At 34.5% G+C, this 14,442-nt stretch overlaps 2 protein-coding genes across 2 annotated transcripts; both read left to right on the top strand.

Annotated features, from left to right (window-relative positions):
• Positions 1-288: 288 nt before the first annotated feature.
• On the top strand, positions 289-630 carry LOC146905519 (uncharacterized). The gene has a single exon (XM_085728564.1). It carries the CDS (start codon positions 289-291, stop codon positions 628-630), a length of 342 nt encoding a protein of 113 aa, XP_085584690.1.
• Positions 631-4,356: 3,726 nt separating this feature from the next.
• Positions 4,357-9,424, top strand: LOC146905518 (putative inactive leucine-rich repeat receptor-like protein kinase At3g03770). Its single transcript, XM_085722419.1, has 7 exons — positions 4,357-5,905; positions 6,186-6,319; positions 6,607-6,850; positions 7,769-7,980; positions 8,084-8,109; positions 8,437-8,548; positions 8,964-9,424. The coding sequence occupies exons 1-7, from the start codon at positions 4,537-4,539 to the stop codon at positions 9,177-9,179; spliced, it is 2,313 nt and encodes a 770-aa protein (XP_085578545.1). The 5' UTR covers positions 4,357-4,536; the 3' UTR covers positions 9,180-9,424.
• The last annotated feature ends 5,018 nt before the right edge of the window (positions 9,425-14,442 follow it).

Here is a 14,442-nt window from a genome sequence, read left to right as displayed (position 1 = left end):
ATCAAACACCATTAATATTTTATGTTTATATGTTAGATTTTTCCTCATAAATTAGAAATTGATTAGTTAAGGGTTTGTTTAAATTTTAATTTTTTTTTTTTTTGCAATAAATGATACAATATTTACATGTAATTGACTTATATTGCTTAATTGTTTAGATGTTTGCATGTTTTTGTTGTAGTTTTGAGTTTTATGGTTTATGTATAATTTGCACTCCAAGTGTTTGATGAAATGTTTGAATGAGCTTTTCATTGATTGTTTAATTTCTTATGGTGTAGATATGAAACAATGGACACTTTTTTCAATGCTCAATTACGCTTCAACGATGGAAACCCTTATTTATTCAAGGCTTGGGTCGATGTCACGCTAAAGGATCTGAAGGATCAACTGAACGAAATCGACCAGGGACTCACCCCCGGAGACTCAAGGAGTATGGAGGACGTTCAGTATGCATGTCCCGATTTATTGCAGTTCGACAAGATAATACTGACAAACGATGATTGCATGAGGAGCATGTTCTCTGTATATCGTCAACACCGCATGATCCCGAGGATTGAGATGGATGCTACGTTGTTGAGATCGCCTGAAGATATTATCACGAGTTTGATTATGCCACAAGATTATGTTTAGGTAACATCATTATTATGTAGTGTCTTTATTTTGTTGGAATTTTAGTTTACTTCTTGTTAGTTTGTTGAAGATGTTGGTATTGAAGTGTCTTATACTTAGCGTAAAGGTTTGCAAGTCTCTTTCAAAACTCAGAAGAATGAAGAGAACAAAACATGTATTTTGCAGAATCAACTATATAGGTTTTCACATCGAATTCTTTATTATAGGATGAGTGTCACAAAAGGGAATGCACTTCTAAGATGTTGTTTTGAGCTTGATCATGCTCCTCTGTCAATTGAAACTTGTCAGTTGAAATGACAGTAGGATTAAGTTCAAAAGAATATATATTGGGATGCATTCCTTTCTGTGATGACTCATTCTATATGAAGGGATTCGATGTGAAAACCTATATAGTCGATTATGTAGAATACATGTGTTGTGTTCTCTTTATTCTTTTGAGTTTTGAAAGAGACTTGCAAATTTTTACACTAAGTATAAGACACTTCAATGCCAACATTTTCGGCAAACTTTCAAAAATATTTAAATCCAACATCATGATGATACCACATATTTAGGAAGAATGCAATGTAACGTAGATGAAATTAAAACTAAATAAAATTGTGTATTTTTTGCGTTGATTTCGTGTACTTCCGCAACTTTATTCGAATTTATTCAATACGCAACTTTATTCAAATTTATTCAATACACAACTTTATTCAAATTTATTAAATACCAAAATATACCAAAATGCGTAGAATATCCAAAAACATAAAAAAAATCCAAAAAACCAAGACATTACAAGCCATTGCATTTAATCATCTCCTTCGTCACTTAAGTCAATTGGGTTGTCCTTGACAGTTCCTAGGGCACCTGCATTTGGCTGCGGACCATAATAATTGGTCCTTCCGCTCCGTCTCATCGTGTTGAAATTGTATATGGGCACATTCGCCTTGCTTTTTTGTCTGGATCCTTCACATTTCATACCGTGTCATGCCACATTGGTTTTTGCTTTCTTCTTCTCACTCTTTTTTTTAATTGAACATCGCCCTGTTTTTGAGATGTACTACACAATGCAAACATCAGAGATTAAAACCTACTCTAATTCTAAAAATTCTACCACAAATTCCTAACGTTTTCAAACAATTCCTAACAATTTCTATCATAATTCAATCAATTCTACTTTAATCAACAATTTCTACTCTAATCAACATCTAACAATTCAATCAAAAAAATCCAATGCAATAGGATAATAAACACTTACTTTATTTTGGGATTGTAATTAACATTGAATGACTAAGCTTGGAGAAAATTGCAATAATGGAGATAGAAACCGCACAAATGGAGTTTTGAAAATTCTTATACTGTTTTGTTTTTATAACAGAACCCAACGTGAGTTAACTCAGATTGACTTAAGTCATGTACCGAATGTGACTTAAGTCACGTTGGTAATACACCTACGTGAGTTAACTTACGCATGAGTATTTTGGATAGCTCGGTTAGAAGTGAGCTACACTTGATGAGAGAAAAGCAATTTTCTTAAAATAATTATTTTTTAAAACAAATTGAGGGCCTTGGCCCAGAGCCACACCAACGTGGCCGTCCTTGCTCAGAATTAACTTTTTTATCCACAAATCCTTAAAAAAAAAAAAAAAAACTTTTTTTTATCCACAATTATTAATTTTAGAGTGAAAACTTAATTTCTTCTCTCACAATATTCTCCAAGTCTAATTTAATCACCGACAAAAAAAATACTCGAACAAGTAATTGACATTTAGTGGCAGAAGAGTATACTCAAACTAGTAATTGACATTTAGTGGCACAGAAGAATATTCAAACTTTTTCTCAAAAAAAAAAAAAAAGAATATTGAAACTGGTTCATATGTTATAATAAATCAAAAAATTAATTCATTCTATTTATATAAAAATGTCAATGACTAATGCTTGTAGTATTATTTTCTACCAAACATTAAATTAAACCCAAAGAACTGTAAATGATCAAATTGAGTTTTTAATTTCAAAGTAATTGTATTATTAAATATGTAATATATTTAGTGGTAATGTTGAGTTGGTGGACCCACACAAAGGGACAAAGGTCTCTGCTATTTTGTTCTACACGACTCCAACCCGAAATCTTGCTTCAAGCATTCAAATTATTGCCCACTTAATTTGCAGTTGAACCAAGACATTATTTTTCCTCCCCTAGAGAACCAAGATACTATTTTTCCTATACTTTTTTTTGGGATATTTGGTAAATTGATTAGGCTAGAGGTCCATTATCAGCATGTCTTATGGTTGTTGTGTTTGTGTGTTGTTCCCCACACGACCATCCAGTCTTGTCTTCTCCTCTACTCGTTCTGTCATTCTCCCATTAATAGCAAGGAGTAAGGGTTGGCCAATTCCCATGCTGCATTAAATGCCCATTTATATTATCTCCATCTCAAAATATATTAATTTATTGAATAAATCACAATAATTAAAGAATTTGTTAATAGTATTAAATTTGTAATAATTAAATTTTTTAAAATTTATTTACTAAAAGTAAGAATTAACTTTTTTTGTGTGTTAATCTTTCAGTTTTCAAGGAAAGGAGATTCAAATAACATGAAATTCGACCGTAAAATAACTATAATTTAACCAAGAATTGTTCCATTAACAATCAAATTAAGATTCTGCACAACGGATCGTCTTTTGATGAAGCTCCACTTAAAACCAATTATTAGGTTAGCGTCAAAATTAACTTATCTTTCTACTATAATATTGTTATAATTATCTTGTCAACAAAAACTATTTATTTATTATCAATTAAAAAACATATGAAATAATTAAAATAAAGTGGCAGAATTATAATTAAAAATGTGGAAATAATTTTAAAAAACAGGCAACGTACACTTTAATAATATTGAAAGTGGCAGAGTCTATATCGATATTTTTTTTTTGTTGAAAGAAGTCTATATTGATCTTAAATTCACCTTTAACATGTATAAACGAAGAATTTAGAGTTCAAACTACAACTCCTACATATCGTAATATTGTTATCAACAGAGTTATATTCACCAGAGACTACATTACACTCTTAATTAACATTACATGTGTCATCAAAACCAACCCAACATATTTAGATGTCTTGAGAAATTTTATAGTAAAAATTTTTAAAATAAAAAATATAACATATATTTAGACTGCTTTTTTTTTTTTGACAAATATGAATAGAGACTACTTGACACATTTAAAGTGTGTGAATTTAGGACTATTTTAAAAAATAACAATTAAATGAAGTATAAACAGTTACATTTATTTATTTAGAGGCCATAAAATAATATACACCCTCCGGTCACTAATATAAGCAAAAATTTACTTTTTAGATACATTCAATTAATGATGTATGTGGCATATAATAAAGACCACATACATCATTAATTGAATGTATCTAAAAAGTAGATTTTTGCTTATATTAGTGACCGGAGGGTGTATTTATATTTGATATAGATAGAGTTTACTCTGCTGTTACTATCTGTGGTACTGTTATTGTTTAATGTTCACTGGCGCTGTTTTTCCAACTACCTCCATTCTCATCCTTCACGTCTACTTATTGTTCAGTGTTGAAACAGTAATTTTACCTGTACCACCATAAATATTGTTTCTTATGTGAACTTCCTAGTGGTGGGTCATTCTTTGTTTTTTCCTTTTCTTATCTTTGCTCAATGGTTCATGTCATGTATAACAACCCATCATGCATCTTTCAAGTTCAAGTACCATATGATGCATTATTTTAACCTCTTTGTTCCATAAAAAAATTCTTCTAAGAATTTCCTTTTCAAGATTATATTTAGTTCTATCGCTCCGAGTTGAGTTCAGAGTCTGAATGAGTTCAGAGTCAGAGTTTGTTCAGAGTTGTGATTGAAAAATTTGAAGAGTTTTTTGAGTCTAATGTTTACATTTAGTTCAATGAGATATTTTTATCTCAATCTTCTGGTTCTTTCTTTGTTTTTCTCTATCCATAGTACTCATGAGCTACAATTTGCTCAAACTCAAGTCTTGTTACAGTTAAGGAAGTACCTGGAATATCCGACTTCTTTGCAAATTCTAGAAAATTACAATTTAGACCTTTGTAGCCTTCCTCCATCTGAGCATTTGAGCATTAAATGTGAGGGCAATTCAGTAACTGAGCTCAAAATCATGGGGGACAATCATAAACATGTAAAGGTTGAAAGTTTCAATGGATTTGCAGTTCACAATCATACTCTATCCAAAAGTTTCTCTATTGATTCTTTTGTCACAACATTGACAAGGTTAAAAGGTTTAAAGGTTCTTAGTTTGGTTTCTTTAGGAATTTGGGGTCCACTTCCTGATAAAATTCATAGGCTATCTTTGCTTGAAGTTTTGGATTTGAGTTCAAATTTTTTATTTGGTTCTATTCCACCAAAGATAGCTACATTGGTGAATCTTCAAATATTAACACTTGATGAAAATTATTTTAACTCTACAATGCCTAATTTCTTTGAACCTTTGGTTAATCTAAGTATCTTGAGTTTGAAAAACAATAACTTAAGAGGCTCATTCCCTTCTTCAGTATGTAAAATCAAAACTCTTGCTGATATTTCCTTGTCACATAATGAACTATCTGGTGAATTGCCTAATCTCACCACACTTTTTGGTTTACATGTTTTGGATTTAAGAGAAAATGGTTTTGATTCTGAGCTACCATTGATGCCGAAATCGGTTGTCACGGTATTGCTAAGTAAAAACTCATTCTCAGGTGAGATTCCTAGTCAATTTAGTGAGTTGAATCAGCTTCAACATCTTGATCTTTCATCGAATCGTCTTAGCGGGGTCCCTCCGTCTTCTTTGTTTTCTTTGACAAATATTAGTTATTTGAATTTAGCGAAAAATTTGCTAAGTGGTTCAATTCCACAGAAACTAAAATGTGGAAGCAAACTTGGGTTTGTGGATATTTCTAGTAACATGTTAAGTGGTTTACTTCCTTCTTGTTTGGAAAGTACTTCTGATAGAAGAGTTGTTAGGTTTGGTGGAAACTGTTTATCTGTTAATTCTCAAGCTCAAAAGCATGGTTCTTATTGTAAAGAGTCTAGGTCCGGAAAGACGAAATTTTGGAGATGGGAAATTGATGCTGCAATTGCCATCATTGTCGTAGTTTTTCTCTTGCTGTTAGCTTTCGGAGTTTTGTTTTACAGAAAGTGTCATTCAAGAGAGATTTATAGGCATGAGATGTTGCCAAAGATTGTTCAAGATAACAACTCAACAACAGGAGTTTCCTCTGAACTCCTTGCTAGTGCAAGTAAGTACAGAAGGTTAAGGCAATAATGTTTTAAATTATGGTCCACAACCGTAATTGCATCCGCAATATAAAAGATTTTGAGGTGTCCGCAACGGCATTGCAACCTCAATATCGACCGGAGGCTGCATTGTAATGGTTTCCAGCGTAATAGCAACTGCGATCTAAAACCATCCTCTGCTGTCGTGATTCGACAGTTAGCTTATAGATTATTGAATTTTGAGTCTGTAGATATTAATTACTTTTCTAAAATTGTGATGTGTTATTTTTCTGTTGATTTCAGGATATATTTCTCAAAAAATGAAGCTAGGGACACAAGCTACTCCAACTTGTAGACACTTTTCAATTGAAGAGTTGAAGGAAATTACAAGAAACTTTGATTTGTCAACTTATATTGGTGAAGGATCTGTAGGAAAGGTATCTTTAAAATAGATATAGGATAGTTTTTCTTTACAAGTTATAATTTTTCATGATAAATGGTGTTTGGTTTTGATCTTTACAACTTATATTTGTCTGACATTTTTGTTGCATTATTTTAGCTTTAAATATGTTTTTCGTCTTATTTTGGTCTCTTATAAAAATTCTCAATTTCAATCCGAATGAGGGACCAAAAAGTTAAACTAGATTGTGGTTTTAGAAAAACAAATTTAAGCCTATTGTTTATGTATACTTTCTATAATCTTGAGCCTTTTGCATTATTTCAGCTGTACAAAGGTAAACTAGAGAATGGATCTTATGTGATGATAAGAACGTTGACTCTTAGAAAGAAGTTCTCAACACAAAATCTAAAAGCTAAGTTGGATTTACTATCAAAGCTTAACCATCCAAATTTGGTTAGTCTTTTGGGTCATTGTATCGATGGTGGTGGAAAAGATGTTACTAGTACCCACAAACTCCATCTTGTTTATGAGTATGTGCAAAATGGCGATTATCGTACCCATTTGTCAGGTTAGTATCACAGTATCATTTTATGTATATGGTGGATGCATAAATTTCATCATAATTGATTCTGTTTCAAATTGTTTTTAGAATATAATGTACATAGAGAAAAGACCCAACTTAGGATGAGAATTTTTGTAAATTGTTATAAGGACATCAAAAGCACCCATGCCTCATGAAATTTACTTACTTATAATGTCACTGAGAGATTATTATGCTTACAATATATTCGCGTCGTAAAGTTGCGGTGTAAACTCGGCTCTTGAAAAACTTTTTTTCAAAATTTTCCATGAATCCGCTGATACTTCTGTATACATGATGTTTTTTTATATTGAAGGAATATCTGGATTCAGAACCAAGTATGCAAAAGATATCTCATAAATGCCTCATAGGTATTCGTTCAGCATTGACGTGCTTCTGTCAAGAAAACAAAGCTTGTGCTTCATGAGGAGCGTTGTCACCGATGCAATGCCGCCATAGGGTTTTCTATTCGATGAATGTAATACGGATTTTGCAAAGGATCAGTCAAGGGCAGAATCGGAACACCACCTCCCTCGGAAGCTTCTGGTTGACTGCTCACCATTGTATAGGATGGCACAGCGATAACAAAGCTCGCAACCAGAGTTCAGATACCATATTACGAAATTAACTTCGAGAGAGAGAAACCAAAATGGAGTAAAAATTGATTATGAGTACTTCACTGAACCAGTTAGAATGAGTCTGCTCCTAACAAACTAGCTAACTTACAACAACCAATAACTAACTAAATACAGTTGAATACTAGTTGATTAGCAAGTTAATTTGACACCATTTTTAGTTAAGCTTTACTTGGATAAGTTTTTTTTTTTGCTATTGATGTAAGTATGATATTTTGTATAATGTTCAAACACCTCTAAAATACTAATCTTGCTTTATTTAAACATGCAGAATTTTCACTGGATAAGGCACTAAAATGGTCTGATAGATTGGCAATTTTAATTGGAGTTGCCAAGGCTGTGCATTTTTTACACACTGGAATTATACCAGGTTGTTTTAGAAACAAGTTAAAGACGAACAATGTTTTACTTGACGAACATCGCTTTCCCAAACTAAGTGACTATGGTATATCTATGATCGCTGAAGAGATTGAAAACATTCAGGTATTGTTGCTTGATATTTTATTCAGATATATAAGTATTCACCTTTGTCCATTGTGCTTGATCCCATGAAGATTGACTATGTTACTTCCTATGTTTCATACAGGCAAAGGAATTGAATCCAAAAGCTTGGTATGTCAGCTAATTGGTAGCTAGTTTTTTACTTTAGTGCAGTAACATTTTTATGTTTGGTTCAGTTAACATTTTTATGTTGTTCCTGTAACGTGTCATATGTATCAATATCACAAAAATATTTTCGAATGTAACTTGTGTTAGTTAGTTTGGTCCTCAAATGTATCTTTTGTTAATTAGTTTGATCCTCAAAGATGTCTTCTGTTTGTTAGTTTGAGTATTAGTAACTGCCTCGCATATTTAGGAACCAAATTGCGTGTTTACCTACTCAATTATTTTCGTATAGATGAATACCGACAAATTTTTGTACTTTTGTTTTTCTTGCAGCCAAAGGGAAGAATTAGAGGATGATGTTTACAATTTTGGATTCATATTATTTGAATCACTTGCTGGACCCATAGCAAGTGAGAAAGGCGAAGCATTTTTTCTTAATGAAAAGGTAAAAGTTTTTGAAAATCTTTACCTCGTTTTTCCATTTGATCAATGACTAATAGTGTACAAGTCATATCCAGTTTACCTCTTGTAAAAAAAATTTAGATTCTATCATTGTATTTTGAAGATTTTGGCTTTGGACCTTCATCACATCAAATTACAAAAATTTTGGTACTTTCGCCCCTGTAATTTTAGCAAAGAATCTTCAAACTACAAGGATGGAATCTAATTTTTTTGTTTTACAGAAGCTAAACCAGAAATTGGTATATATTACAAGGGTAAATCACTATTAACACTATGTTATATTAACAAAACTGACCAATTAACTACTTGATGAGATGATAACTGTAGTTCATTAACTATACATGAAACATTTAACCAAAGATACACTTGTATATAACCAATGGATTTGTGAACGACAGGCATCGTTTGATAGTCATGATGGTAGAAAAAGAATTGTAGATCCGGTAGTGTTGACAACTTGCTGTCAAGAGTCTTTAACAATTGCAATATCTATCACAACTAAATGTATATCTCCACAATCCTCATCTCGTCCTTCTTTTGAAGATGTCCTTTGGAATTTACAGTATGCAGCTCAAGTCCAAGCCTCAGCAGATGCAGATTCTATTATATCCTAACTCCCTTCATTGCAATTATAATTTATAAATGTATAGTTGTTGTAAATTTCCCCTCATTTTCATGTTAATTTCTGGAGTTTGATAGAAAAGATCTAGATAGGATTCAGATACCTGGAAAAGAAGCAGCCATTAATTGTAGTGTGTTAGAAAAGATCTATGATTCAAATACTCACTCCTTCTCAAATTAGGTGTATCCTCTGAGTTTTACAAGGTTATGAAAAAATGATTAGTAGTGTTGACTTCAATGGCAAAATAGATTTCATTTACGAAAACAATTTTACTAATTATAGTTACATGATTAAAATGCAATAAATTAAAGTGATCGTACCTGATCTGAAGGTGACTACCGGTGCAGTTTTGTACGGTGGTTGAATGGTGGTGGAAAGCACCAGTGATAACTGGAACGGCGGGGAGGTGTGTACATGCAGACACTCCGACACTCAAGTATGAGATCAGAATGATGGATAGAGATTATATTCTAACCTTGGGGATTGCAAATAGTCCCCTATTATAGAGGTCGGTGTTTGCAGAGCCGTGTGTGTGCTCGGCGAATACGAATTTGTATGAAGTGTAACCGCCAAGGAGAGATTCGCAGGAGCCATGTTGGTGACCGTTACTGTTCGTTTGAACAGGTCTCCTTGGCTCTGAGCGCCCCCCCCCCCCCCCCCCGGCGCGGGGAGGGGGTGTGCTATGAGTAAGGTTGCCAAATACTGAATTTGGGTTTTGTTTGTATTGGGCCTAAATGTTTTGGCTAGTATATAATAGTAGTCCCCCAAGAAGTTGCTCTTGATAAAGAATGATGACTTTGAGCGAGGAGATTACTCGTGGGATCTTCTTAGAGGTGATAACCTCTTTGTTTTTGGGTTTATGGAATGTGCGAGGAACATCCTTGTCTCAATGGTAAGTGCTTGTGATGGAGTTGACATGCTCGCGATGGAACAATATAGTTCGCAAGGGGATGCCTCACAATTTCTACCATGGTTGCAATGATCATGTGCCAGATATTCATATGGTGAACGGTGTTGTTTATAAGGGAATGCCTCATAAGTTCTACCATGGCCACAATGACTGCATAGTGAGCATACATGCCCTGGAATGAAGTAGTTAGTAAGGGTATGTATGCCTCACAAGTTCTACCATGGTCGAGCAGGTCATGCAGCGAACATATCTGTGTCTTAGAACCTATCATATCGGTGAATATGTCGACATCAAGGTTAATGTCGTTGTTCATGAAGGCATGCTCGCTACGATCATGGGTATGCTCGATCGATGGTGTGGGGCGAGCCACATAGTTCGGATGAGACATTTTTTTCTTATATGTTTCAGTCCAATGTGATGGGAGATGTGGTGGTCAAAAGATTCCCCCGCCAGAGAGTTGGTTGTTTGTCACTCAGTAATTAATGTCCATTTCTCGAGGGTGAGACTGAGGGGACATGATCTTCGGTTTCTGGCTGCTACGTGTAAAGGCTAATAATGCATTTGATTACCTAAAGCCTTAAGTGTGTCTTAGTGCATGTTCCCAAAGCTTAATCATCACCATTGGTTTGGTCTTAACGTTTGGAAATCTGATGGGTTTGATCCATTCCGTTGGATGTATGAACAAATGCCATCTGGACCGTTGTTTTGTTTGGTTTGTGAAGGGTTGCATGTGAACTGTGAAGGACTGCACCGGATCGAGCTCGCTGTTTTCTGAAGGGTTGTGAAGAGAATATAAATAGTTTCAAATGTTGTTTGGAAACAATTTTACCATTTCCGTATTCTTGCAACCCAGAAGTTCCAGAATTCCCTTCAAGTTTCAAAGAGTTCCAGTGCATTTCAGTCCCTCAACCACTCACTTCCGGACCAGTTCATCTTGAACATCTAACAGGTTCGTTTCTCTCAGTTTACTTTTTGTGTTTTGATCATTTTTGCTTTGTTAAAAACTATAAAACTGGTGCTTCTGCATGTTATGGTTAAGGTTGCTCCGGTTACAGCGGTTTCTAGCTTTAGTGGTGGCGGTTTCTGTTGGAACAAAATGTGTTTAACAATAAACCTTAAGAGTTTTGATGATAACAAGGTATTAAAAATTGTCAATTGGACTAGCTAATATTTGTTCAAGTGTACAGGACCATATACAAAAATTTACATCTTCAATAGGTTCTGAAGAACAAAAGAGAGCTTACAAATCAACAAAAAGGAAGCTTAAAGCATCTGAAGACAAAGTGCTCCTAAAGACAAAAGTGCTCCTGAAGACAAAGTGCTCCTAAAGAGGTGACGTCATCAGAAGCTGAAGTTCATCAGAAGCTGGAAATCACCAGAAGCTGAAGATTCAAGATTTAATACTTCAAAAGCTGTTCAATGGATTCGAAAGCAATGCAGAAGACTGGGAATACAAAGCAACGGTCATTTTGTGAAGATTTGAAGGCTTTGGATGCTTATCTTCAAGAAGCGTTGACATAGTACAACTGTGCGAAGTGTACAACCACTATCTCGACTACTCTGCAGTGTCCTCACTACAAGACAAGAAAACAGCTCTGCCTGCAACAATGTTCCTTCACAATGGGAATGGATTTGAAATTGGTTCTTCATAGGACAACAACCATATCAGGCAATCAAAGCTTAAAACAACTCTTTTTGATGTGCTGGCAATTTCACAACGTGTCTTTCACACCTCTATATAAAGGAGTGAAGACTCAGAGATTGGCAATGCTGAACACAAGACTCATCAACATTTTACAAGTGCCAAAACTCTGCTGAAATTGTTCTGCATTCAAAGTTCTTTTAGAATTTCTGTTTTCAAGTTCATATCTTAGAAATTCTAGAGTCTTAAGTGTCTGTATCTGTTTTGTATTATGAGCACCTTTGATTGTATATCAAGTGTTCAACCTCAAACATTTTTCATTGTAATTCTGTTTGATAGGAAGTCTCTTGCTTGTGTGCTTGAGCATTAGAAGTCTCTTGATTGTGTTCAGGAGCATAGGAAGTCTCTCGCTTGTGTGCTTGAGCAATTTGAAGTCTCTTGCTAGTTGTAGCAGTGAGCAGTTGTAATTTGACATTACATTTTTAGTGAACTCTCCTTGGAAGTGCAAGGGGGACAAGACTACTTCCGGTTTGTGGAAAGAACCTGTATAATTGCTTGTGTCTTTCTTCTTCTCTCTCTCTCTCTCTATTTTTATCCGCTGCATCTTAGTTTTGAATCCCATTTCAGAAGCAGTCTCACTTTACTTCTGATCAGTATGTTTCAACTTAGGAGAAACGAAGAAATTTTAAAACACAATTCAACCCCCCCATTCTTGTGTTTTTCTCACCTTCAAATGGTATCTAGAACCTTGGTCTGTTGTCTTAACAATTAACAGTGTAGCAGAAAAAGATCTGAGAAAAACATGTCTACTGATACTTCTAGCTCTGGATCTGGTCATAATCATACTGTTGTTACATATGATTATGGTGACAACAAGAAATCTAGCACAGGAAAGTTTCCTAAGTTCAATGGAGATCCTGAAGAATTTTCTTGGTGGAAAACCAACTTCTACAGCTATGTCATGAGTTTAGATGAAGAAGTATGGGAGATACTTGAAGAAGGTGTTGGTGACTTAGTCCTTGATGAAGAAGGAGCTGCTGTTGATAGAAAGAAACATACTCCTGCTCAGAAGAAGACTTACAAGAAGCATCATATTATCAAAGGAGCACTTGTCATTGCTATTCCTAAAGCAGAATATATGAAGATGAGTGACAAGTCAACTGTTAAAGCAATGTTTGCTTCTCTTTGTGCTAACTATGAAGGCAACAAGAAAGTCAGAGAAGCTAAGACTCTTATGTTGGTTCATGAGTATGAGTTGTTCAAGATGAAGGATGATGAAACTATTGAGGAGATGTACTCAAGGTTTCAAACCGTAGTCTCTGGACTACAAATACTGAAGAAGAGTTACGTTGCTTCTGACCATGTTAGCAAGATACTAATAAGCTTGCCTGCTAGATGGAGACCTAAGGTTACTGCTATTGAGGAAGCTAAAGATTTAAACACTTTGAGTGTTGAAGATCTTGTCAGCTCTCTCAAAGTTCATGAGATTAGTCTTAATGAACATGAGACTGCTAAGAAGAGTAAATCTATTGCTCTACCATCTAAAGGGAAGTCATCAAAAGCTCTTAAAGGTATTTAATCTGAAGATGAGTCACCTGATGGAGACTCTGATGAAGATCCAACAGAGAAGATGGCTATGCTTTCCAACAAGCTTGAGTATTTAGCAAGAAAGAACAGGAAGTTTCTGAGTAAGAGAAATGGTAGTAAGAGTTCCAAGAAAGAAGATCAGAAGGGATGCTTCAACTGTAAGAAGCCTTGACACTTCATTGTTGATTGCCCTGATCTTCAGAAGGAGAAGTCAAAGGACAAGTCAAAGAAATCAAGCTTCAACACAAGGAAATTCAGAAAGCAGATTAAGAAGAGTTTAATGGCAACCTGAGAAGATTTGGATAATGAATCTGGTTCTGAAAAGGAAGAAGCTGATGAAGATGCTAAAGTAGTTGTTGGGTTAGTGGCTATTGAGACTTCAGAAGCAGATCCTGACTCAGATTCTGAAGATGAAAATGAGGTATATTCTAAAATTCCCAGAGAAGAACTTGTTGAGTCTCTCTCAGAACTAATGAGTTGAAAGATTTAAAAGAAAAATATGTTGTGTTGATGAAACAACAAGAATCAACTCTATTGGATCTGAAAGCTTCTGAAGAAGGACTTAGAGGCTTTGACTTCATTTGTAAAACTTATGAAGAGAAGCTCAAGTATCTTTGTCAGAAGCTACAAGAAAAGTGTAATGGAAAGTCTTTAAGCAAGCATGAGATAGCTCTTGAAGATTTCATTATATCTGGTATTGATAGACGCAAAGTTGCTTCAATGATTTACAGTATTTACAGAAACAATGGTAAAGGGATTGGATTTTCAGGAGGGAAACCTAATGAAATCAGTTTCAAAGCATGTTATGAATGCATTAAGGAAGGATTGAAAACCTTCTTTGTACCTGAAGGTGCTAAGTTGGAAACTGTTGTTCAATCAGAACCTGAAGCTTCTAGTTCTAAGGCTAAGATTATCTCAAAGCCAAAGAACTCTAAGCCAAAGGCTATGATTAACTCTGATTCCAAGACTTCAAAGATCAGGATTCTAAAGAGATCAGAGTCTGTTCCTCAGAGTTTGGTGAAACCAGAATCTAAGGTCCTAAAGTCTAAGTTTCAGAAGAAGACAGTTACTGCTCCTGAAGTACCAAAACCAAAGGTTATTAAACCTAAGGTAAAG

Source organism: Medicago sativa, chromosome 7, assembly GCF_051527215.1.
Source record: "Medicago sativa cultivar Bolivia chromosome 7, Bolivia_mono, whole genome shotgun sequence".
Taxonomy (NCBI): domain Eukaryota; kingdom Viridiplantae; phylum Streptophyta; class Magnoliopsida; order Fabales; family Fabaceae; genus Medicago; species Medicago sativa.
This window is presented reverse-complemented; position numbering and strand designations above follow the sequence as displayed.

Bases quoted from the DNA above. Each gene is read 5' to 3' on its own strand.
- LOC146905518 (XM_085722419.1), top strand. From the start codon at position 4,537: ATGTTTACATTTAGTTCAATGAGATATTTTTATCTCAATCTTCTGGTT. The intron at 5,906-6,185 runs GTAAGTACAGAA...TGTTGATTTCAG, and splicing joins TGAACTCCTTGCTAGTGCAA to GATATATTTCTCAAAAAATG. The intron at 8,549-8,963 runs GTAAAAGTTTTT...TGTGAACGACAG, and splicing joins CATTTTTTCTTAATGAAAAG to GCATCGTTTGATAGTCATGA.
- LOC146905519 (XM_085728564.1), top strand. From the start codon at position 289: ATGGACACTTTTTTCAATGCTCAATTACGCTTCAACGATGGAAACCCT.